Source organism: Phasianus colchicus, chromosome Z, assembly GCF_987193195.1.
Source record: "Phasianus colchicus chromosome Z, bPhaCol1.hap1.1, whole genome shotgun sequence".
NCBI classification, from domain to species: Eukaryota; Metazoa; Chordata; class Aves; order Galliformes; family Phasianidae; genus Phasianus; species Phasianus colchicus.
Window position 1 is genome coordinate 79,063,944 of NC_143476.1, and position 26,681 is coordinate 79,090,624.

At 37.6% G+C, this 26,681-nt stretch overlaps 1 protein-coding gene across 1 annotated transcript in view; it reads left to right on the forward strand.

Annotated features, from left to right (window-relative positions):
• Nucleotides 1-26,681, forward strand: part of TTC33 (tetratricopeptide repeat domain 33) — a 42,728-nt gene that overhangs the window by 12,152 nt on the left and 3,895 nt on the right. Inside the window, exons 3-4 of the mRNA XM_031594551.2 lie at nt 7,902-7,983; nt 21,149-21,280. Of these exons, the coding sequence (XP_031450411.2) occupies nt 7,902-7,983; nt 21,149-21,280 (214 nt within the window). The remainder of the gene's footprint in view (nt 1-7,901; nt 7,984-21,148; nt 21,281-26,681) is intronic.

Consider the following 26,681-nt stretch of genomic DNA (forward strand, 5'->3'; position numbering starts at 1 on the left):
TTTTAATCATGCAATATTAAATTACAACTCTGGGATTTATTGAAATACTCATGTTTGTAGATGGTTGCAAAACAGATTCTAGAAATTGCATGCTATTCCTTGAGATATTTAATCTAGAAATAGCTTATTTCTTTTCGATTCCTTAAGATTAAATGTTCATCATTACAGTAGCAGATTTTTGTGTGGAAATATTTTCATTATTATGTACCAGCACTGCAGTCACTGCTGTGCATCTGTTAATGTTTCTTTAGTTAATAAGATACACAGCTGTACATGAAGGTTTTGGGGTTTTCATGACAAAACTGAAACAGCAAAACCAGCAGTTCTGGTGTCTAACTTAGTATCTTGTGAAGATCTTCTGCTGTTGATCGTTCTCACTTTCAAAGTTAAACTATGTATTTCTGAATACTACCGCATCTATTAAAATCAGCCTGAACTTGTCAAATAACATTAGTTATTTTGGCTCATTGAAATATTCTTTGGGGTCACTTACAAAGATAGACAAGTCTTTTTGATTGGCGGGAAGCCTAGAGCTGGATGCTCTAGGATGCACAGTGGAAGGGTGGCCAGGAGAAGAGGGGTGAGAGTTTGGTTCTTGTCTGCACAATGGAAGCTGTTTGGAGTCTTCAGTAGTGTTATTTTATTGCAGTTAAGAATTTTTTTCTGTTATGTGATAAAGAAAGTTCTATATCTGATCCATACGTGAGGGCATAATTGTGAAGAATAAGTACCAGGCCTGAGGAGATTCTGCAGGGAAGCCAGAAACAAAATTATGTAATTCCTAGTTTCTAGAATTAGGCATGTAATGGACATTTTAAACTTGGATTTGTAGTGAGCAATTTGTTTGAGTTTCTGCTGAATATAAAGATTTTTTTTTTTTTTTAAAGAAAAATATATGCTTTGGTCTTACTTCAGCTGATTGCATGTCAGACAGCCATGTAATTCTGTATTCATCACAGACTGATATATTTCATGGTTCTAGAAAAAACACCAGCAAATGGACATACATACTTGGCAAAGGCTTCATTGAGGAAAAAGCCCTGTGTAATTCCGCATACTGATAGTAGTACTAAGCATTTAGTGGGGACAGAATTGACTAGCTGCTGGATATGTTGTGTTTGTGTTGCACATTAGCTTGCCTTCTTAGCAGTGTAGTATTTGAGTGGGTTTGATTGAGAAACAACAATTTGCCGGATTTTCAAGAAGGATATAAAATATGGTAAAGGAAGCAGGGCCCTCACACTTAAATATAAAATGTGGAAGACATGTTGTGACAGATGGTCAATTGTAGGCAATGATTATCTTCATTATTATCTAGTGCTTTCAGATTGTTGCATTTACTTGTCATTTATTGTTAAAATGTCTGCCATTTGTTCCATTCCTGTGCCTCAAAACAATAAAATAATCATGTTAATAATTAATGATTTCTGATCATTCACGAAAAACTGCTTTTTCATACTGTGCATGAGGAAATTAAGTGTTATTCCTACATGAGTGAGGATCTCTATCAGAGATGATATCAGAATCTTGGTTATATGATTTTCACTTCTGTATATTAGCTACAGGAATACTTCTCTCCAATATTAGTTTTAACAGATTTTCTTTGTCAAAAGTAGTTTTAGTTGCCTAATACAGGAAATAAGGAGTGTCCATAGGTATGTGTGTGGATGAAGTACAACTTAACAAATAGAGCTTGAACTCACATTGAAAACCTCATTTTGTAGTTGAATGTGGTGATGGATGGTAATTGTTTTTGGCATTTGGTGAAATGGTGTTTCACATTCGGTCTTCATTGGAAGTTCTTGAGATATGCATCTCTTTGAAGTATTTGTGGAGTTATTTGTGTGTATAAGTCTGACTTTTTTCACTATTTGGATGATGTGACTTGATATCATGGGGTCTAATGCAGGAATATGAACTCTTGAGAACAGTTACATATTAAAATTATGAGGATCAGCTGTGTGCATGCAGTTTTCTCCAGTGTTAAGTTCAGTATATTTAACCTACTTTTATGGCAGTTACAGCAAGCCTGTTCACATCTACCTGTTGTTTACTGTGTGGTAAGGACTTGTAGGTGGTCACTTGCCACTGAAGAGCTGTCATGTACATCTTTACCTGTGGTAACCAGTGTGACCATACTGAAATAGGCCTGTTAAATCAACAAAAAAATTACTGGAAACTCCATCAGGTAGTAAAGCAGGCAGTTTTAACTTGCTGCCTTGACAATCGCAGGTAGTACGGGGCACATTATTTACCATAAAAAAGCTACATTGTAGAGCAGCAATTTGTTGGTGTAGAATTATCTGCAATAAAAAAAAAAAAAATTAGACACATAATAATTTTTTGAAGTTTACTTGTGAGGCTCCTTCTTCATTTGTTCTGTGAGTCTTCATTTCCACCATGCAGTGCTGCATCATCACCTACCTTGAAAGTATATTCCTATGATCAGCTGCTTTCTTTGCTTTACCTTTCCCTCCCTTCTCTGTGCTTTGTACTCTGTATAGTTACTGACTGGTGTTCTTTTCCTCTAGTTTTGACTAAAGTCTGTTGAATTTTGTCAAGCACTAGATTAAAATTGCCAGTGTTTTTAGTGGCCACAGGCCAGTCACCTTCATCCTCTGTAATGTGGTGAAAGTACCTGAGAAGGAGCCATATTCTTTTTTTTGAAATCTTGTTTTCCTCTTGCCTATAACCATGTTTGTCCTCATCTTTCTGAAATGCCTGATTGCAGGAGTCCCTCCAAGTCCCTAAGAAATAAAGGTGCTATTCCCTCTTTTTTTTCTGCTGACATGGCACATCACTGACATGTCTTTTCCTGCAGGCCTGTCTCATTTCATCTGAATTTGCTACATCTATTCAGAATATCTTCACACATTTTCAGTGCTATTCTGCATGTGTCCTTTCTCAATTCGTGGCAAGTAACAGCTGTGGCAGGCCTGTTCATAGGACTCTAGATCTTGTGTGATCTCTTGTAGGTAATTTGTATCAAGTGCTACTTTTTGCTGCTTGTTTGTTTATTCAGTAACTTCCAATTAAACATGTTTTTATGAAACGACAAATTTGGTACAATCATTTCGTTTTGGAGTTCAAGAGATCCTGTTTTCCCAGAAGTGTTGTTGAGAAAGTGAAGTGTAATTGTGAGATGGGTTTCTAACTTCAATAAGCTGTACAAAAGTCTGCCAAATCTGTATGGATCCCAGATGGTCAGCAGCGTATCTGAAGAGAGAAGTTTTAGTGCTTCAAGGGAGCTGTGGAATTTCATATCTTGTTAATAAAATTGGCAATGTCTATCAAGTCTTGTATCTGGAATCATCCCCGGTATATCCAGTTTTCATTGATTTCTTCTTTCTTTGGCATTTCAGTGAAGAAAGTAATGTCTGTGATCTGTTTAAAATCACAATATTTTTCCTTTGTAGTGAGACATGCTATGTGATTGAAGTAATTGTAGGTAAAATTCAATGTACTGCATCTTAGTACTCCATAAATAATAATTCAAAACCTCAAAATATGAGTCTTTTCTTAAAAAAGCTGTATATTACTGGAGCTTAGAAGCTTAGTTATGATGTACACATAGGTTGGGATTTTACTTCTGCTGGAAATCCTACTTTGATTTCCTGTAAGCACAGCATATACCAATTATTACATTCTGTGACTTCTTATTGTTATGGTAGATAAGCTCTTATAGCAATCCCAGCCATGTAAAAATTAATAGCTTAGGTTTTTTTTTTTTTTTGGTAACATGAAATTTTCTTATTCTATTTGTTTTTTTTCAGCTGAGATAATCATTTGTCCTCTTAGACCATGTGTCACTGAGGTTGTTGATGATGTAGAATCATACAATACTGATAAAACCCAGAACATTTTTCTCCTCCAGTTCCAAGGCATGTTCAACAAGAACAGTTTTTTCAGGATATTGTCCAGTTGGCTTTTGGATATCTTCAGTGGTGGACATTGTCATCTCTGTGAACAATTTGTTACAATATTCAGCCACCCTTTATAATAATTGTTTTTCTCTGTGTTTCAATTTGTGTTCATTTCCTCTTATTCTGTCACTGGGTGCTGATGAGAAGAGTCTTGTTTCCATCTTCTTTACTCCTGCCCCCCACTTCTGAATCACTGTGCTGTGTTAAGATGCCCCTTAACCTTTTCTTCTCCAGGCTACACAGTCTCAGTACTTTGACGCTTTCCTTGTATACGAAAGAAGCTCCCAGATCTTAAACTTCTTCATGGCTGGATTTGCTCAGGTCGGTTTACATTTCTCTTCTGCTTGGCAGCCCAGAACTGAACCTGGCATACCAGAGCTCTGGCTCGCCAAAGCTGAGAAACCTCACCTTCCTCAGCTGGAGATTCTAAAACAGCCCACAGTGCTGTTTGGCTTCATTGATGGCACATAGCAAGTTTGTTGGCTACCAGGACCCACAGATATTTTTTCTGCAAATCTGCTCAGGGACGTGATTTAGTGGAGGGTTGTTAGTTAGGGTAGTATGGTTAGGTTGCGGTTGGACTCTGTGATATTTAAGGTCTTTTCCAACCTGAGTGATTCTATGATTCTATGATCTGCTTTCCAACCACTATGTGTCTAGCCTAGTGGTGCCCAGGACAGTACCCCATGCTGATCAGACATCAGAGGTTTCTAAAGAACGTTTAAAACATCACAAGTGGATGGATCTGGGGATTCCCTATGACAAGAGGGAATGGTTTTAAACTAAGGGAAAGTTTGTGTTAGATATTAGGAGGAAGTTTTTCACACAGAGGGTGGTGACACACTGGAACAGGTTGCCCAAGGAGGTTGTGGATGCCCCATCCCTGGAGGCATTCAAGGCCAGGCTGGATGTGGCTCTGGGCAGCCTGGGCTGGTGGCTGGCGACCCTGCACATAGCAGGGGATTGAAACTCAATGATCTTTGTGGTCCTTTTCATCCCAGGCCATTCTGTAATTTTGAATCTCATTCTTGTTTCTGGTATGAACTATTTTAGATGCAAGTTATTTTAAGTACTAAGTTTCATTTTTTGTTTTAAGGTCTTAAGATTCGCATACATGTTTTGCACATCATCTGTGCATGTGTTCTCAATATGTATGCTCTTGTTCCAGAGCAGGTGCAGTGCAAGGAGTTCAGCCATGTTTGTGATCTGTGTTAAGATGAATGGAACAGCATTAAGCTAAAATTCTCTTGATCGCTCTACCAGCCATGACATGATAGTTTCTACAGCTCAGCTGATGCGTACTAGCTTGTTACATGCTGGTACTTCAGTTGTATGTATGAGCTTGCTTACTTTCTGAGAAGAAATGGGAATAACACATGGAATATTCAATTAAATGTGTGTTAATTAAACTCAGAGTATGTATACTTATTTTGAAGTTCTATTTCTAAAAAAATAAAACTAAAAACCTTCTTCCAAGTTCCTGAGGTGCAGTAAAATGATCAGGTTTTACTTTTTAAATTTAGGAATAATACTTCACGTTAGCTCATTTCTTACGTCAGCCGAGGTTTATGGTTTTCATAAAACTTCCACTGGAACACTGACTTTACAACTGTATTTTATATCCCCAGGCAACTTTCTTCTGTAGGGCATCAGATATTTAATGTAGTATATAATCCTCTCCTTCAGAAGAATGAGGCAGAAAATTATTTGAATAAAGAACTATACAGAAAAGGCTTCTTTTCCTGAGTTTGCATCACTGGAGCAAGCAGTGTAGCTCAGTTTCTCTTAAGAACAGTATCCCTATTTTTTCTGAAACAACTGAAACACTTTTTATCCTGTCTATTTATAAAGGGATAAAATGGTCCTATTTTGTCATACATTTTTCTTAGGGAAATGTACATAACTGAAAAGGTCAGTGTTCCAAAGCTGTATGGATATTTCCACGCTTTAAGACAGTTGTAACCTATCAGGTTTTTTGAGCAGATGGTTCACCATGTACCTGCAGGCAAATTTTTCTTCTTCAGTCTTTTTCTGATGTGTCCTCAGGCCTAGCAAGTAGCTCTGGTGTTGTCTTAATTTCTCTCGGATGAGTCTTTCTGAGGCTCACATGTATTTTACTGACAAATTATTGTCCACTTTTTTTTTTTTTTGTGGATGATAGCAACTTTTGGATCACTGCTCTGTGATGTTCACAGACATTGCTTGCACATTAACATCTTTGTGAATGAGCAACCTCCTTTCCCTTGCTCATACTTAGTCTGGTGACAAAGTGTTAACAGATACGCAGCAAAACAGTATTTGGGCAATGCTTGCCTTTATTGGCACTGTCTTCAGAGGTTGTTGCTGTGAATTTTGTCTTACTCAGACTGATACTTCAGTGAGCAGCAGTGTTCTCCATAGAAGTAAAAATGCATGTTCATGAAACACAACCTTGGTATTACATCTATTTTCAGAAAGTCAGTGTTGTTCCTCCTTCCTTCTCTCTAGTTGTCTCCATCATGTTTGCTCAGGTTCCTAAAATCTTCCATTTCTGAATTTTTTTTTCCACACTCACGGTGCTGCAGCTCGCTGCATAGCCAGAACACCGCTCAAAGCTCATAAAGGGTTTGTTGTAGTGTGCCTGTGCAAGATCTTAGGCAAAACTATAGTCTTCTACTGAAAAAGTAGTTTATCTAACTAAAAGACAGCTTAATGCTTTTACTGATTTATATAGAAAATGTAGTGGTGTTTCCTCTAGTGTGAACACCTGTCCATAGGAAATGAACAGCTGACAACTGCACAGCTGGTAGTTAAACAATGAGGAATATTGTCTCAAGATTAATTTGAGTACTAAGCATAATTACCAGTATTATTTACAGATGAGTGGTACCTGAATTGCTTCCAGGACCTCAACTTCAGTTTTGTTGCTTTTCCAATCTGCCATTCCAGTCAATTCATATAAGTTGTCATGTATCTGGTCTGATGTGATGCAGGCTGGATCACCAAAAAATGGGGAGAAGGGAAAGAGTGGGAAGTGAAGGAAGATAAAAACTGCATATGAAGTGTGTATGGAAATTCATTTTATCAATGCTATGTTAAGAATGCAGTGTGTTTATCTAGATTAACAGCTTTTGTGCCTTCACAGTGAATTTAATAGAAAAATAAGTGTTCCTACATAGTTCTATAGCAAAAGTGGATTTTGAAACAGAGGATTCAGAGAACTTGTGGCATTGATGTTATTAATATGAGGTTGTCTTTAAGGATTGAAGACTGTGCTCCAGTAGCTGTTTTATTATGCTGTTACAGTTCTTCAGTTTCAAACTCTGGTGTTTCAAGATAAAGTTTCACCAAGTTTCACCAAGTTCAAGATAAAGACCTACTTTTTCTGTCAGCAAACTCACTTCTTCATTTTTTTAGGGGAGGATAACATTAAAGAACAACCATATCTCTTTTCAAATAAGAGTTATTTTGGTCTACTTGTTTATTTTTGACTTACTTTCTATCCCTATACTGAAATTACTCAAACTTCTGTATTTTACTCTCTACCAAAATACAGAAATGGAAGAGGATAACTCCAGTGTTTAGTAGCTTCTGATGATGAAAATAAATTTTACACGATGAATGTAGCAAGGCATATTTGGTCCAGATTACATTTTTTTTTTATACCTGAGGGTGATTTTTTACAATGAGGGGAACTGAATTCAATTCAAGAATTTCAGTTTTAGTTTGACATAAGTTTCTATGTTAACCTTTCCATTCACTTAAGGCCAGTTGTGCAGTAGTACTTAGTACTCCATTTGTTTTCCATAATAAATAGCCAGTTCCTTAAAGCAATTAAACATGTTTTACAGGGATATGAGTACAAAAATCATTAATATTAATGTGATGCTGTGACTTCTTAAATAAGACAACATCAACTTTAAAAATAGAAAAACTTAAGATTTAAGTCTTCTCTAAGTGTAATGTTACAGTGAGTCTGTAATGTTGTTGTAATTGCAGGTACCGGGAGGCTATTCAAAAGTGGGATGAAGCACTTCAGTTAACTCCAGAGGATGCTACACTTTATGAGATGAAATCACAGGTAAATCATCACAGTTCTTTATCAGTCTAGAAATTCATAAATAAACAACTGTGATTATTACTACATACTCTCCAGCTATGTGAAATTGATCAGTGGATAGAGTACAACAAAACTTACTTAGGATTTCCATTTCTTCTCAACACAACAGGATACCTTATAGCAGGAATTAAAAATGTGGTATATCCCAGCCAATCACAGTAAGTAACATCGTTGCTAGGATGTGAATTAGGATGAACTTCGAATAGTTGATAACCCTCTAATTCATTGCAGTCTCTCTGCAAGGCTTGTTTACCCTCAGTGGAATTAAAAGATCTTCCCAATGGAGTGTCATCTGCAAATGTACTTAATGTGTCGTTCAGAGGGACCTTGACAGGCTAGAAAGATGGGCTCAGGTAAACCTGGTAAGGTTCAATACAGGAAAGTGCAAGGTTTTGCACTTGGGCCGGAGGAATCCCAGGCATTCATACAGACTGGAAGGAGCGGTCCTTGAGAGCAGCCCTGTGGAGAAGGACCTGGGGGTCTTGATGGATGAAAAGCTTAATATGAGCCAGCAGTGTGTTCCTGCAGCTTGGAAAGTAAATGGTATCCTGGGCTCCATCAGAAGAGGGGTGACCAGCAGGGACAGGGAGGTGATTGTCCCCATCTACTCTGCTCTTGAGAGGCCCCATCTACAGTGTCCAGGTCTGGAGCCCCCAGTACAAGAAAGACAGAAAGCTGTTGGAGAGGGTCCAGAGGAGAGCCCAAAGATGATAAAGGGGCTGGAGCACCTCTCCTACCCCTATAAAGACAGGCTGAGAGAGCTGGGCTTGTTCAGCCTGGAGAAAAGAAGGCTGTGGGTGACCTCATTGCAGCCTTTCAGTACCTAAAAGGAGCTTACAAACAGGAGGGGAATCAACTCTTTGAAAGGGTAAATAATGGCAGGACAAGGGGAAATGGTTTGAAGTTGAGGGAGTGAAGATTTAGGTTGGATGTCAGGGGGAAGTTCTTTACAGAGAGAGTGGTGAGGTGCTGGAACAGGCTGCCCAGAGAGGTTGTGGATGCCCCGTCCTTGGAGGTGTTCAAGGCCAGATTGGATGGGGCCTTGGGCAGCCTGGTCTAGTATTAAATGTGGAGGTTGGTGGCCCTGCATGTGGCAGGGGGGTTGGAGATTCATGATCCTTGAGGTCCCTTCCAACCCTGGCTATTCTGTGATTCATGTACATCTTGAAGAAAACTGGCCCCAGTATGGAGACCTGTGGAACTGGCTACCAGCCTGTTACAACTTATTTACTATAACCAATGCTTTGAGCCCAACTCATCAGCCAGCTTTTTGCTGATTGCATTGTGTTTATCTAGCTGTATCTGGACATTTTGTCTAGAAGGATACTGTGAGACACAGTAACAAAAAAGCTTTGCTGAAATCCAAGAAGAAGAGGTCTTTGCACTCATGAACCCATGTTGGCTGTAACCAATGACAGGATAGATAAATCTGTCTTGGAAAAAAGTATTAATTGAAGTATAATTATGATTTCAATTCATCAAAGCCAAAGGCTTGCATCCATCAACACCTCACCAACTTCTGATTTCTTTTTGTAGCTTAGATGGCAAAAGTGCCAGGTTGTACTGTTCTGTTTGGATGAGGAAATTCCTGTCGCTATCTATGTGACAAGATACAAAATTACTTTTACCTGCCCATATTAAATAAAGATGCTTTCTACAAAAATGTTTTAAAGTTGGATTAAGAATGAGAACAAGGAATGTGTGGCTTCAGATTTCTTATATTGTTTTCCTGTGTTTAATACCTGTATAAGCTGCATTTCTTATTTCAGTTGATAAAGACTGCTGTCCATCTTTCCCATCACATTTTTTCTACTTTCTTATTAGTTTTTATTATTCCTTCTTTAGGAAAATAACGTTGTAATCAACATAATGGAAACAAAATACTTGCCAAGCTTCTGAAAATGTCACTTTTATTTTATTAATTATGTTTGTAGGACATAGCTTACTAGGCTTTGGGGAAGATGCAAAGTAGCAGTGTTATGTATATCTTTGCATTTACAAAGACTATTTAAACTGGAGTGAACAGGGCCTCTTTCCTCACATGACACCTTAGGTTTCTTTTTTTGAAAATATAAAAAACCTTGTTTAAGCTAATGTACAACAATATATGCATGTTTGGATTTTGGGAGAGACTTCTGTTGTATCAGAGGAAATATTGAGAGCTGTTTCTTCTTCATTCATGTTTTCTGGAATTCTCAGTTAATACTTCAGTTCTTCATTGTGCACAACATATTTCCTTAGTGAACACATGCTTTTTTAAAGCTAAGAGAGGTAAAAGGGAAAGTTAAAACAGTACATCAACGAATGTTTATGTAACTGTTGGGAAAATGGCTGTGTTGTTTTTTTTTGTTGCCTTTGACACTGTCAAAGCCTTTGACACTGTCTCCCACAGTATTCCCCTGCAGAAGCTGGCAGCCAGTGGCTTGGACAGGTACACTCTTGGCTGGGTAAGGAACTGGCTGGGAAGCTGGGCCCAGAGAGTCGTGGTGAATGGAGTTAAATCCAGCTGGCGACCGGTCACGAGTGGAGTTCCCCAGGGGTCGGTGCTGGGGCCTGTCCTTTTCAATGTCTTTATTGATGACCTGGATGAGGGCAGTGAGTGCACCGTCAGTAAGTTTGCAGATGACACCAAGTTGGCTGAAAGCGTTGATCTGCCTGGGGGTAGCGAGGCCCTACAGAGGGATCTGGACAGGCTGGAGAGCTGGGCTGAAGCCAATGGGATGAGGTTCAACAAGGCCAAATGCCAGGTCCTGCACTTTGGCCACAACATCCCCAGGCAGTGCTGCAGGCTTGGGGCAGAGTGGCTGGAAGACTGTGTAGAGGAAATGGACCTGGGAGTATTGATTGATACTTGGCTGTACATGAGCCAGCAGTGTGCCCAGGTGGCCAAGAAGGCCAATGGCATCCTGGCTTGCACCAGAAACAGTGTTGCCAGCAGGAACAGGGAAGTGATTGTCCCTCTGCACTCAGCAGTGTCCAGTTTTGGACCCCTCACTGCAAGACACTGAGGCCCTGGAGCGGGTTGAAAGAAGGGCAACAAAGCTGGTGAGCAGTCTGGAGCACAGGCCTTATGAGGAGTGGCTGAAGGAGCTGGGATTGTTCAGTCTGGAGAAGAGGAGGCTCAGGGGAGAACTTACTGCTCTCCATAGCTACCTGCAGGGAGGTTGTAATGAGCTGGGGGTCGGCCTCTTCTCTCGTGTAACTGGTGATAGGACTAGAGGGAATGGCTTCAAGCTGCGCCAGGGAAGGTTCAGGCTGGACGTTAGGAAAGATTGTATTGCTTGTCTGAAAGAGTGGTCAGGCACTGGAATAGGCTGCTCAGAGAGGTGGTGGAGTCACTGACCCTGGAGGTGTTCAAGGAATGTTTGGATTTTGTGTTGAGGGACATGGTTTAGTGAGAACTATTGGTGATGGGTGGATGATTGGACTGGGTGATCTTGTAGGTCTTTTCTAACCTCGGTGTTTCTGTGATTCTGTTTTCTGTGATTGTCTTGTTCAGTTTTAAAATTTTTACTGCTAATGTAATTTGATTCTAGTATAAAGAAAACAAAAAGGAGGACAGGTTGTGGTCAGTATGGCTTTTTTTGGTTATCACACCTTTGTTGTCTGCATACTGAAGAAAGTTAGATTTTGTAGAGCAATTGAAAAATTAGAAGCTCCTTTCAATGCAGTAATGCTGGAGGAGTTTTTTGTTCTGTGCAGCTACTGAAGTTTTAGATCTTATCTAGTTTTGAATTTGATTTGAGAATTAATGTTTTAAAAGATTTTTCTTCCTGAATTATTTTGGGTATTATTAGATTGCTTCCAGTTGATATATATGCATATACAGGTTATAGATAGCTTATGTTAGAAAAACTTGACTGTAATGGGGTTGGTGGGTGAAAAGTTGTTTGATGAATTGATTCATTCACAGAATTTGTGGATGCCCATTCCTTGGAGGTTGTCAAAGCTGGGTTGGTTGGAGCCCTGGGCAACCTAATTTGATGGTTGGCAGCCTTGCCCATGGCAGGGAGTTGGAGTGAAGCTGCAGATTTTTTTCCAGTACAGTTCAATCATTCTGTATCTTAAAGGACACTGAGAGAGTGGGCATTTGTTCTTCCTACTTTCTCATTGGACTAGATTTGTAGTCAGTAATTTCTTCTTTTATTTTAGAAATACCAATGTGTTTTCTTGTTGTTCAAACCTCATGGGAACTTCACAGTAGTACACCCCATAACTTGGACGCGATTCGGATCAGATTTATATTTTCTTTAGATGCCATATTAACATTACAGATCTTCTTTATGATTAAAGTTCTAGATTCCTATGTAATTCTGCAATGATATGGTGCCATAATGTCTTAAAAAGTGTAAAGCTCCTTTAAACACTTATTCATACTTTAATACCTTTACAACAGTGCTAGCGTAAGTGAAAGGTCTGTGTCATCTAGTATTTTGACCACATTCAGTAGGGAATGACTTGGCAAGAATCATATAAATGGCAGAAGCACTACTTTTTTCAGCCTCCAGCAGTTGTTGGTTGTGGGAATTCTTTGTGTTCAGAAGTGTGAAAAGATTTTATTCTTCAGCATTTGTCTCATCACTTTCTCATCTCATGTAAATTTTTAGCGTTCACGAAGCTATGTGGTAAGGAGTTCCAAATCTTAATTATGCACTATATGAAGAATTACTTCCTTTTGTCTATTTTGAACTTTCCACTTCATAGATTTACTTTATGACCTTCACTCTTCTATTGGAGAAGACTGTGTAATATAATTTTGCTTCAGTTAGCGTTTTTCCGTGTTGCTGTAATGGTTGTTAACTTATGTAGTTGTTCATTTGTGCATTTAGTTTTTTATTCTCATAATAAAGATATTCCTTCAAGGTGTGAACTCATAGTTTCTTTTGACTATAGATAAAAACTTAAACCCTGTTTGAATAAAATAGATACCTAGTAGAATTTCTTCTAGTTTGGATAGAAATGGTTCAAGTCTATCTTTCAAGGAGGATGTTTTTGTAGTAGCCACTATTTTGCAATTTGAATTTCTTTTAAAAATATTTTCACATTGTAAATAAGAGGAGAATAAGGACTTGTTAGCTCATCAGGATTTGAACAAGTGTGCCGTGTAAACTGTGCAAACAGATGCTTATCACAGCTTCATTCAGTTGGTAGTATAGCTGCAAGACATGATATTGGTGTGGTCGTGTACTTGTCACACTCAGTCATAGAATCAAAGAACCATCCAATGGCCTGGGTTGACAAGGACCACAGTGATCATTGAGTTTCAACCCCCTGCTATGTGCAGGGTCGCCAACCAGCAGACCAGGCTGCCCAGAGCCACATCCAGCCTGGCCTTGAATGCCTCCAGGAATGGGGCATTCCACAACTTCCTTGGGCAACCTGTTCCAGTGTGTCACCACCCTCTGTGTGAAAAACTTCCTCCTAATATCTAACCTAAACCTCCCCTGTCTCAGTTTAAGACCATTCCCTGCTATCCTATCACTATCCACCCTCATAAACAGCCGTTCCTCCTCCTGTTTATATGCTCCCTTCAAGTCCTGGTATTTCAGCTAAATGGCCAAGGTATCTGTAGGTGAATTGGTAGAAGATGGCACGTCACTTTCCAGCTCACTAGAAAGGACCCAAAAATTGGCTGAATGATTGTGATTTGGTTTTGTAAAATTCCTTCACTTAATGATACTTTTGGAGAAGAGCAAAACCTGAAAGAATATCATGGACATGAGCCAGCAGTGTGCCCTCACAGCCCAGAAAGCCAGCCATATCCTGGGCTGCATCAAAAGTAGCATGGCCAGCATGGTGAGGGAGGTGATCCTGTGCCTCTACACTGTGAGACCTCACCTGCAGTACTGCATCCAGATGTGGAGTCCTCAGTACAGGGGAGATGTAGAGACCAGTTGGAGTGTGTTTAGAGGAGGGCTACAAAAATGATCCAAGGGATGGAACACTTCCTCTGTAAGGACAGAGTAAGAGAGCTGGGGCTGTTCAGCTGGGAGAAGGCTTCACAGAGACCTGATAGAAGCCTTTTAGTATCAAAAGGAGAGCTACAGGAATGAAGGGGACAGACGCTTTAGCGGGGTCTGTGGTGATAGGACAAGGGGAAATGGTTTCAAACTTAAAGAGGGGGAATTTATGTTGGATGTAAGGGAAAAAAAATATTTTACATTGAGGGTGATGAGGCACTGGATGCCCCATCTCTGGAGACTTTCAGGACCAGGCTCTGAGAAACCTGATCTAGCTATAAATGTCTCTGTTCATTGCAGGGGAGTTGGACTAGATGACCTTTAAAGGTCCCTTTCAACATTAAGGATTCTATGATTCTCATAAGGGAATCTATGTTTTTATTTTCAGTGTGAACTTCGCTCTCTGCTGAAGAAGGGCACACAGCTGGGAAGTTTCACTGTTTCTCTTTGTATTCATTTTTTGTTGTTCCATAGTACATTCTTATTCACATTGCAGTAGAAGATAAGTTTATGTACAAAATTGTATACTTCATAAATTTATTTCTTAAATCTTTTTAAACGTAAGTTTAAATCAGCAACATTTCTTTAGTATGCACAAGTAACTGTTACGGATGTTATTTGTGGTATGACTTATGCTTACTGGAAGCTGATTAGTGTAAGGTGTAATTTGATATCTTTCTACTTTTAATGCACTGATGTGAGCTGTAAAAATCCATTTTTGCCAAAATAGGAATACTTAAATCATTGAAAAAATACTGTGGTTAATATTTAAATGAAACTGTCTTCTGACTGAGTATGTTGTTCCTATCCAGCATACCAACACAAATACTAAAGCTATTACTGTGTAGCTCAATGGGAAAGTTTAGGTACCTCCAGATTTGGAAGAACACCAATTTCTGCAGGGCCTTGGCTGGTGCTTAGGGCCTATGAAATTCATCACTGTTGGTGCAAGTCATATATTTGAGGGAGTGATTCATGTTAGGAGTAACTTTTCACTGCATGCAGAGGATTTTTATGGTCTGTACTCATTTTCTGTCAGTGAAGAAAAATCTCCCTGTGAAATCATTCTTTTTTGAGATTTAACATAGGATGAAAGGTTGAGGATGGGCTTTAAGATCTGTGTATTCTGCAAGGCTTATTATTTTAGTATGGGTTATATAGCAGTTTCCCAGTTCATCAGTATTTGCTTTATCAGCAACGAAGTAACATTGTATATATTCTGTTGTTTAATATGCAGCTCAGCAAAATAAGCTAATGACATTGTAGGAATCTGTAAATATTTATGGAAAGGATTAAAAGATCTGTATTCTGACTGATGTGGGACAAATGTCTTTCCTAATTTCTGAAGAGCGGAAATAGTGTTTAAAGTTCTCAGTTGTCAGTGACAGTTTGCAGTAAGTGCACTTCCAGAAAGTCATATGGGATCTGTGAAGTTGCTCAACTGAATCTTGGTTCAAAACCCATGAAAGCTGATGAGTTTCTTTTCATTGCTCTCAGCTACTCTTTGATCTCTTTAAAAAGCGATGATTATGATGTGTAGAGAAGTTAGGGGTGCACACACTGTTCTCCTTTTCATGCAAGATGTTTCAGTTTCTGTAGTTCATCTTCCCTTACCAGCTTTAACTGCTTCTCTGTTGAAAATGCTGGATAGTAAGTGAATGTTTATGTGAGCAACTCGTTTCTGCAGTATTATTATTTAAACATTTTGGAAAAAAACCCTGTCTCCTGTTGTTAATTCTGATATTAGATCAGTAGCATCTTGTGCAGAGGAGTGTAGGAAGTTCACCTATATTCAGTCTTCAAGAAATTCATCGTGGCCTAAATTCTTAAACATCCGGTGCATTATTTCACTGCTGCTTTGAATTAGAGGAAATCATAAAATACAAAGAAGTTGTATGAATTAAGAGTCTGAACCTTTGTGCATTGGACCAACCAGGAATCTTTCCTGAGGGAAGAGACATATCAAAGGGCAGTGGTACATGTAATGAACTCTCCTGGAATTCAGGTAGAATTCCTGAGAATTCACCTGGCTAATGTTGTTCATCCAGTGATACTAGTACTGCAGAGATCTCAGATAACGTTCTCAAACATGCCATGTAACTATGACAGCATCTGTGCTGTTATTTTGGGACACTGAATCTACATGGTTTAGTACTGGGGGAAGAGGGAAGGCAAGGAACTACAGTTGCTGTTTTTTTTTTTCCCCTATAGGTTAATACATTTTTAAAGGAATACCAAAGTATACAGTATAGTTGTTTTTAGATATTTGTAGAAATGAGTGAATACAAATGAAAACAACAGCAGAAAAGACAGTTCTCTAAATTTAGTAAGCTTTCTGGCTGTTTATCAGCTGTCTGATCTACTTTGTGTACCATCCAGCATCCTCAATTTGCATCCAGTGAGCAGGATTTCAGCTACATATATGCCAAGTCCGTTATTTAAATCATTCCAACCACTGTTCTTAAGGATTAAGAAATCCATTGCTCAGTGAAGAAATAAGTTCAACTTCCACTCATCTCTCTTCATACTTAAAAAATTGACAAGCTTCCTAAGAAATGGACAGATTTCATAATCCCCAGTTAAGGTTATAACAAATCAGCCAATAATTGCTGGCTTATATCTACCAGATGTATGATCTTTGGAAATTTTATGTTTATGATGAATATGAAATTTAGTTTAATACAAGGTCTACATGTCTGGCAGTTAGTTGAAAACAGACTGACTGCTGCACATCCATCCATGACAAAATATAGGAAAAAAAAAAGAGAGATGTAGGAATTATTTTTTCTCTGGCTCCACTGGAATCTGTTTGCTGGATCAGATCTTTGGCTGACATGATTTTTACAGTCATTGAACTCATCCCTGGAAGTGTTCAACACCAAGCTGCATGGGGCCCTGGGCAGCATAATCTCGTGGGTGGCAACCCTGCCCACAGCAGGTGTTTGGAACAAGATGATCTTTAATGTCCTTTCCAACCCAGAACATCCAGATTCTGTGAACTCAGTGTAGGTGTGAACTGAACTAAATTTAACGTACTCTTCTGACAGACAGTCCTGAGATGCTGTTCTCATGTGACGGGCTGAAATTGTGCTACCAACGAGTATTGAGATCTGTTGATTTTAAAATGGCATTATTAAAACAAAGAATTACTTCCAAGCAAAATAGTTTGTGCTACAACACAAACACAGTACCTGAATAAGTTTAAGAGGAGGGAGATTTACTGAGAGGGTTACAGTACAGCATCTGCCTATTTGGAAGTTCTTGTGGTCTTGAACTGCATTTAGTCTGTGCAGCAGTTGATGAAATTCAGTAAAGGAATTACCAGATTCTTTGTGTATTCTCTGTCAATATTGTAGCTGTATGTATTACATTGATTCTGCAGAATTGTGTTTTTATATTTTTATGTGTTTGTAGCTTTCTTGTAATGTCTCTATATTGGCCATTTTGTCTGATTTACAGTAATTATGTAACGTTCTAATGTTTTACTGATTTACTGATTTACTGATTTACAGTAATTATGTAATGTTCTAATGTTACTTCTGCTGTGCAAGCTATTAAACTGATACACATTTTATGTTTTAAAGAGATTGGTTCATTTCACTCATGAAAATAAAGACTTCACAGATGTATGTCTATGAATGATACAAACTTCACTACAACTAGAAATAAATCAAATATGTGATAAGATTACTTAGCTGTGGAATCTGAATGCTGCCTTGCTAATGAAGTTTGCAAAAGAAAATTGATACAAGAAATTAGAGTAACAGAAGTGAAACAGAGTCTGAGGGAGTCAGCTCTTAGATGGGACATTTACTAGTAAATATATCTTAATCCTCACTTTACAGGCAGGTGATTTTGGCAAAATAGCCTTTTCCTGGCATATCTTGCAAGATCTGTTTTGTTAATAGGACTGTCTCTTCATGGAGGTTTTCCCCAGTATAATTATGGCAAGTAAAAGGTTGATATTCTCTCAAACACAGGGTAATATTGGCATTTTTCTGAAGGATCATGCTATTTATCTGGTCATTGAAAAATACCCTAGTGCAACTGAATGTCTTTTTTTTCTGTTAAAAAAAAAAAAAAATGCCCATTTTAAATAAAGACTCTGACAAGTCTGATTTATTCTAACAGTTTTGGCATTCCTGCCTGTGGCAGGGGTGTTGAAACTAGATGATCATTGTAGTCCTTTTCAACCCAGGCCATTGTGTGATTCTATGATACGATTTGTGGCTTAAAGTGTTTTCTTGTTCCTGCTTTCACTAGTAATATGAGTTTTTATGAGTTTTTGTGGATGTGACTAGCAAAGGGTGCAATTATTCGTCTTCACTACCAAAAAAATTCCCACCATTGAAATAGGTTTGAGTGTAACTTGAGCTTTACACAAAGTTGCTGATAATGTATTCTAGTTGTATGTGTCTGGATTCTGACAAGAATTCCCAGCAAGATGCATTCTTGTTGGAGGAGTTCCTTCTGAATGGAATTCAACCAAATCAAAGAGTGCTTATTTTGGAGGGAGCCTTTGGGGGTGGTAATTTCTATTTATTCAGTTTTCTTCAGAAGAATTATTTCAAAGTAGTGAAGGTAAATACCCAAGTATAACCAAATATCTTAATATAAGAACTGATTGCAATAATGAAGGGATAAAATTAAGAGATAAGATTTGCAGCAAGCATTCTAATACTGCAGGTGTAAGGACCACTAACAGTTGACAGATTCCTGTTTCAGTTGCACATCTGAAGGAAAGATGATCATAGATCATCTCAAGTATTTCAAGCAGATGGACTGGAATGAACGAAGTCTAGAAACGTCTTAATGGAAAGCAGAAAAGTAGACCATTCTGCTAATATGTTTGATCAACTCAGAGTGACAGTAAAAAAAAAGAAATAAATAAAAGGAACCAAAATATAAAGATTATTAAAATGATGATAAAGTAAATTTGTGTGCAGTCTGTTTTATTAAGGTGACGATAATGTCACATGTAGAGTAACCTAAAACAAAGCTGCACACGTTCAGGTCTGCCATTGCATGTTCATTTTGATGGACTTTTTTTGCTCGAAAACAAAATTGCATGAAAACAATGTGCATTAAGATTATTTTTACATAATGGCTGGTAAGTGTAGCTGTGACCCTTTATTAATAACTGAAAAATGTAATTGTGCTGGATTGCTAATTGGAACATTCAGATTAATTTTTTAGTAACTTGAGAAACTGGTGCCATAGTTGCTATTAGCACAGTGCTTACCATCATGATTTGGAAGAGCACTTTTAAATCAGATATCTAAATTAATACACAGCAGTTTTACATGGGTGGAAGTGGAGTAATTGGGTTGCATTATTATTAGCAAGGTCGTAGTTCAGTAGACATGGCAGTAAAATTCATTCAACACTACAAATTATATCCTAAATATTTATAATATTTTGGAGTTGTTGCAGAAGAAAGTACTTGTAAGAAATACTGAATACTCAGAGATACATAAAATTGTTCAAGTGATTATATACTTGGGTTTACCTTTTGTTACGAGAATAAACACATTAAGAGATGAATGTAAAAGCCAGTTGAGAGGTGCAGGACCACTTAGTCTTGGTGGGATGTACACCTCTCCAGTGGTAACAGTTTGACTCAGTTCATGGATTTGCTTCAGTCAGAAGAAGATACACAGAAAAATGCAGTTGAACTGAAAGTTCTGGAAAAATGCACTCATTACATTATTTTTTTTCCTGAGAAAGCACGGCTGTTGATAACTGTTGAAGAAAAAAAAGAGGAGAAAATGACATGATGTGACTTACAGCTGTGGGGGGTTGTATCTAAAATTTTTTAGGTACTTTTGAATTCCAGTGTGTAGCTTGTTGAGTTAAAGTGAAACCAGTTCAGATATTTTTAACTTCCAGTGTGTAGCCTGTTGAGTTAAAGTGAAACCATGCAACTGCTCTTCAGAAGAAGTCTTATTAAAACACCAGAGGTACGGATCCAAAGGCTTTAAAGGAGATTTTGCTTACTGTATTTCTTGCGTGCACGGTTAACTTTCTGCAGTAAAAGCTATTTACTGTAGCTGCCCTAATGCTGTGCAAGTACTTTGTGAATTAAAGTTAATTAATATTAATTCAAGATGCTTGAATTTGAATCCTCTTTTACACCACACTCATATTTGTCTGTTTAATATACTATGGGAAAGTAAGGTTCTGCACTTAAGCCAGCTGTGCTGTTGTGTTCTGTTATTTATCATGCTTGAGGGTTGACCAGTTGGGAAGAAAGTGGCTAGCCACGCATGAGTCTTACTTGTGTGGTTAACATTTTCATCACACTGTTGGAATGCAGTTGTCATTGTTTCTTTTGCTGTTATCTATCACCATAGCATGTGGGTGTCTGAAGTCATGATCTCAGAGTGATGTAGGTCTTCAGGTAACATGCCAATTTCATGGAGGTCTTGGAAAAACAAGGCAAGCGTTAAGCCACGTTACGTGTTGTTAGCTATGATTTATAGGCTAAGTTATGAAGATTCAGTATGAGGGATAAAATAGTAACAGACCCATACCAACCTGTAGTGCCAAGTGAAAGTGATTTCCATGTTCAGAAATGACTATTCTAATTTTTTTTTATGTAAATGAGTTCATATCTAAGTAAAGCATCCTTCAACAGCAAGCTGTCTCTCAAGTATAGCATTTTTGCAGTTGTTTTACTGTAGTTTTCATTCTTCTTTTTTACCATTACCATTTTTTTCCATAATTTTATCATGTGCACTGTAACTTTATTGGTTGGATTTCAATTTTCTATTAAAAAGAAAAAATAAAACTCAGGAGTTTTGCAACAATACTTGCTTATTTATTGTGCTTAATTCTCAATGTTGTCCCATGGTGTAATGCCACAATTCTGATACTCTTTTACAGAGCGTGGGATTTGTAGGGAAGGAGAGGGGATGCCTTTCAAAGCAATTAATCTACTTCTAGGATAATTGCTGAAACAGTTAAGATGAATCATCCTGAAGCATGCCTGTTTCTCTTCATGAGCTATGGAGCAAGTATAAGTGTCACAGGCAGCTGACTTTGAAATGATAGGTGAGATGAAACTGTCTTTAATACTGGAAAAATGGTGGTTACATGACTAATCCCAGAAAACCTAATTCTGTTTTCAGTTGCTTATTCTTATTCCTCTTATTTTTCTGCCATAGGTCCTGATGTCTTTACATGAAATGTTCCCAGCAGTGCATGCAGCAGAAATGGCTGTTCAGAGGAACCCACGTTCCTGGGATGCCTGGCAGACTTTGGGACGTGCCCAGCTGGGATTAGGAGAGATAGCACTGGTAGGAAAATAAACATTGACACGTTAAAATTGTGAACTACATCCTCTGAACTGTGTGCGAGAGAGTGGAAGCACAAAAATACCAAGGCAGTTGAATAGCCTTAAGTAGCCTGAAAGCAGGCAAGGAAAAAGATGTTTGCTGTTAGTTACCAGTATGCCCCTCTACTTGGTTGTTTATCACAAATGCTTCCTGTGTGGTTTTGCTGCCAGGCTTGTGTAAGACCTGCCTAGCTCAAAGCTTTCTGTGTTATATGCTGCGTTTAAGTGGTGGCTTTATGCAGCAGAATAATTGCAATGATGTAACTGCATATGCTACATCCTAGGCCCTGTACTGTTGCAACACAGCACACCACACTTCAGAGCTGAAAGTACTGCAAAGTCCCAGGTGATACCTGTCCTCAGTTTTATACCTGGCTGCTAGAAGATATCTTGTTTTCCCTTGCTCCTGCTTTCTTGCTTCAAATGCAGCAAATCACATCTGCACTTCCACGCATCCCTGTGGCTCCATGACTCCATATGGGAGATGAAATTGATTCTTTTGCTAATAAGAGAATGAAAAGGCTGGGGTGCTCCTCAGTAGCTGGAGTACAGCTTTTCTCTAGCTCCCGCTGAATGCCATGGTGCTGTACTGGGCATATTAAGTGATGCAAAAGGAAACATCCCTTACATCAAATCACCCGCAGTCTGCAGGTCATCCAACTCTAAATAGCTGTCTGCATGTTAAAGTGTGGAAACAGAGTTAGTGAGTTTTGTAGTCCAGATATGTTCACAAAAGTCTATTAGAAAAATAAACTGTAATGGGCTCTCGGATAAAAAAGATAGTGGTTTTATTTTGTTTTCATTTTGAGTAGCTGAGTGCTGGTTTTATAGAAATGAATAATATTGTTATTAGAGTATTTCTGGAAAGTTGCAGTGTTTGAACTGAAAACTTTTCAAGCATAAATTAAGATGTTTTTGAGTGAGGCTAACAAATCATGGAGAGCGTGATTTTTTAAAAAACTACAGTAGTATTTGAAAAAAATTTAAAAAGGGCAGAACATGAGAATAACATGAAGTAGAAGATGAGTGTTGCAGATGTGTGTGTAGTGTTCTGCTTTCTGTTGTCACGGTATCAAAACAGGGAATATTTAATATAAATCCATATCTGTCTGCATGATGTCAAATAGCTGGTGACATTCCATTGTTTTTGTGTTGTAGAAAGGCAAGGGCGGATGTCTGCATTAACAATCTATAAATCCTCTTTTTTTTTCAGTGCCTAAAGTTGCCACTGTAAATTATGTCTGAGATTTTAAATACATTAGTCTCAGGAAATTCGAAGTTATTTCCTGCAAGAATCCCAGGTAGCTGGTGCTGCTTATTCTATAAAAAAAAAAAAAAAAAAAAAGATAAAAAGAAGAAAAGAAAAAAAAAAAGCTACAATAACGGCAATGAAAATTACAGATATACCCATTTTAGTTACACCACCAGGTCCGCACACCAGGCCATGCAAGCTTCAGCTGCATTAACCAGTTGCATGACTCCAACAAGAGCAAATATCTTCAGTAAGTAGAGCTGGGGACTTAATATCCACTCTGTGTTCATTTTGTTTTAATTCAGATTAGCTCTGTTTGGAGAATTTCAGGGACTTTCTTGGAGTGAACATGGAATTTAACCAGAAGGGTTGTCTGACTCCCCAGTGCTAACCAAAGCATTTTAAGTTGGAACAGAGACTTGCATCAAAGCACATTGTGAATCTGAACTGAAGCACATGTATAGGTGCACCTTTAGTTACGCTGTATTGACACTGAGGTGTCAGAGCAGGGAGCCTGGTGGTGGGTAACCTTCTGTTGGCATCTCCAGTGCTTTAACATGAGGCATTATTTGCTTTTTGTGTGTTTAAGGCATACTGAATTGCCTCCTAATGAGAGTGCTGTCACGTACAAAGGATAGCATTGGGAATTTTTATAAGCTTTAGATAATGCTCACTATTTTCAAACAGAGGAATTTTTAAGGAATCTTATGAAAAGACTGGAGAAACCTTACAAGGTTAAATAACTTCATAAATATTGAACTTGTGGAGACTTCTTGAACAAATTATCTGTTGTAATTATACTCTTCCCATTGGCCTTTCATTGCCATGATATTCTCATCTTTCACTGTATTAAATTTTTTACAAAGAAGTGTTAATAAAGCATGAACGTCAGTGCTTTTTGTAATGTCTGAGATTTGGAAACTCCTGCCCTTCTCAAGAGCAGCTTCAGTGCTTTATTGTTTTAAATCTCCCTTTCTTCACTCCGCTATATTTCCTCACTGCCCACATCCTGCCAAAGGGTCTGTCATAAATATTTTTATTAATTCACGGAGAATGATGTACTTTTCATAGGAAAAGATGTAGTGTATTTTGATTTTGTTTTCTCTGTCCCAAACACAACTTCCAAACAAACTAATCTATATTGTGAGTAATATATTTCTTGCAAATGAAAGATTTGTGGGGGATTAAACTTGTGACAGAGACTAAATGAGGTAAAGTAGTCCTGATTTATTTAACTTTTATAGAAGCTATGCACTCTTTTTCCCTGAATTTAGTAAATCACCTCGCTAGTAAGAGTTAATTACAAACAAGCAGAACGTAGTGCATATCAAGTAAGATGTAATTTCTTACATTCTAGAAACTGATTTATAAGAGTGCACCTGAGTAAATATCACTGTGAATACAGAAACTGTACAAGTGCATAATTGAGCTTACTCTATTTCTGTAATTGTAAACGTTTTTGAGTGAATTTTACTGTATTGTTGATAATACTCTAACAAATCCACACAAATAATCTTCATTGGAACAGTTTTTTCCATGAGGGAAAGCGAGGCATACTTTCACAAACAAACAAACAAACAAGCAAAAACCATAAATAAATAAATGAACCACAAAGCAAAAAGCACACAACAAATGCAGCATTAAAAAAAATAACCAACTGAAAACAACTGAGTCTCCCAGCTTGGAGGTCTTCAAAACCCACTGGGTCATGGCGCTGGGCACACTGCTCGCAGTGTCCCTGCTTGAGCAGGGTTGGACCAGGTGGACCCAGAGGTCCTGCCAAACTTGTGCATTCTGTGACATAAGTTTATATTGGACTAGTCCTCATTTTCAAATCTGGAGTATTGATAACTGTAAAGTTGAGTGGGCAGATGTGTAAATGGAAACCAGCTATGCGTGCTTATTTCTTTCATTTGTGGAGAATATGATTTTCTGTGTCAGGGCTTCTATATAGCGATGGGAGTTACACAAAGACTAATTATTACATTTTTAACAGAATATATTTGTTAATCTATGAGAGTGTTACAAGGTTTCATTTTATATTTAGCATTTGTAAACTGGTACCTGGTTGTGTTCCTGCCAAATTCTTGAGTGGACGGATAACTCACATTTTCTTTTTAGACTTATATGAAATGAAAATATTTAACTACACTGCTGTGATAGTTTTTGTTTTACAACATAATGTATAGATTATTTTATAGTTATTTAAGCACGTTGATAAGATATTTAACTTTAATATATGAGTAGTTATTTAAGCATGTTGATAAGATATTTAACTTTAATATATGAGTATAGTCAGAACTCTTCTTATGTGCACAAATGAAATTAAAAGGAAGCACTGCAATTGGAAAAATAGCTACTTGATTTGTAATTTTGGCCTAGAATTTCATTTGAAGTGTGAAACAAAAACACTAAATTACACTATTTGCATCAGGTTTTGATAAAAGACATTTCTATAGGGAGATAAAAAAAAAAGAAAGCACAAGACATATTTCTTGTTCTGCTAAACAGAACTACATGCCAGCGTCATACATGTTCTAATGTATAGGATTTGGGAAGCATTAAGCTAAAGTTTGAGAGAAAATAAAAGACTTTGTCAGATGAAAAGGAGTTCTGTTGAATTCTTTTCAACAGCTTTTAATGATCCTTCTCCAGAGTAGGTACCTCTCAGTGATACAAGGTTATAACGCATTTTTAATGCATGAAAGTCCCTTCTACTGAGAGCTGATTTTTATTTTCAATTTGCAGAAAAGGAAACAAGTTTCTGAGAGTTTAAATGCTCTTTCAGCTGTATTTCCAGCAGATCCACATCCACTCTTGAGAACACGTCCTCTTTAGCAGTATCATTTGGTAGGAGTCAAATGTGTCAACTTCTCAGATGGGATAATTTTTTTGTTCCTATGATCAAACTGGATTATGCCTATGTATTCAGTAGAGCTTACTGTACAGATCTCTAAGGTAAAGCCAGCCTAAGGCAGATGCATCCACAGAGTTTGCCCCAGTGTCTCGCAAACAAAATGGATTTATTCTGAACAAAATGGATTTATGAACTTAAGAACTACAGACAATAAAGTGTTCAGCTTATTCTTGAATGCAGAATTAGTATTTTTGCTGGAAATAATTTTCAATTAAAAAGTCGCTGCTGAAAAGAAGAAATAACTGGAACAAAAAAGTGCATAGAAAAATAAAGCCTGTTAAAAGTTGCAGTAGATAAAGGCATTTGCTATTCAGATTAAGTTATATAAAGTAATTAGAGTGAAAATATCTGGATTTCATTTGGTCAGTGTCTTTAAATATAGTAGAGATTTCCATGAAAACGACTTATAGTCATTGTGAATAGCACAAGATATAAGATTTTAATTGAAATAAAATGGTGCATTGAATGTTAGGGAAAAAAGTCCATCAGTAAGTGTTGTTAGATACGGAGAAAGATTACTTACAGTTGTATGTACATCTCAACTGTTGGCCAACTTTTAAAATAGGTCAGGTAGACTCTTGCCAGATGTAAAATGAAAACCTACTGTGAGCCCAAGTGTCAGGTGTGAGTTGGGTAAGCCCTAATGTGAGGTGTGAGCTGTGTATAATCTCCGTCAGCACAGAATGTGAAAGTGGCACTTCCTGAACTGATCCATGTGAATGGCTTTACTACAAGATAATTTGCTTTCAGCAGTAGTTTGTCATTATTAAAATTATAAGTGGGATGAGAAATAGAGAAAAAAAAAAAAAAAGAGATATACAGAATATTTTTTTCTCATAAATTTACAAAGATGCTCATTTTCTGTTGTATGTTTCTCAAGGCAGCTTTTTCAGCTTATTAAATGTTGCCTTATATTAATCTCTTTTTTATTACTGTGTTCAGTTCGCTTAATATGCATGAACATAACTATATAGAAAAGTTACCATAACTATATAGAAGGGTTTTAATTAAGAGACCTCTTCCTTGGAAGGCTTAAAGGCAGATGGTGTTTGTTTATATTTTGTGTTTAACAGAAAAAAAAGAGCATTTAGTGTTTACTTGTAGCTCATCTATCCCTGGAAATGAAAAGGAGCAAAGTTGAATAAAATGACATTGTTCTGCAAGAATTAAACTGCGCTACTTCTTCTGTTTAAA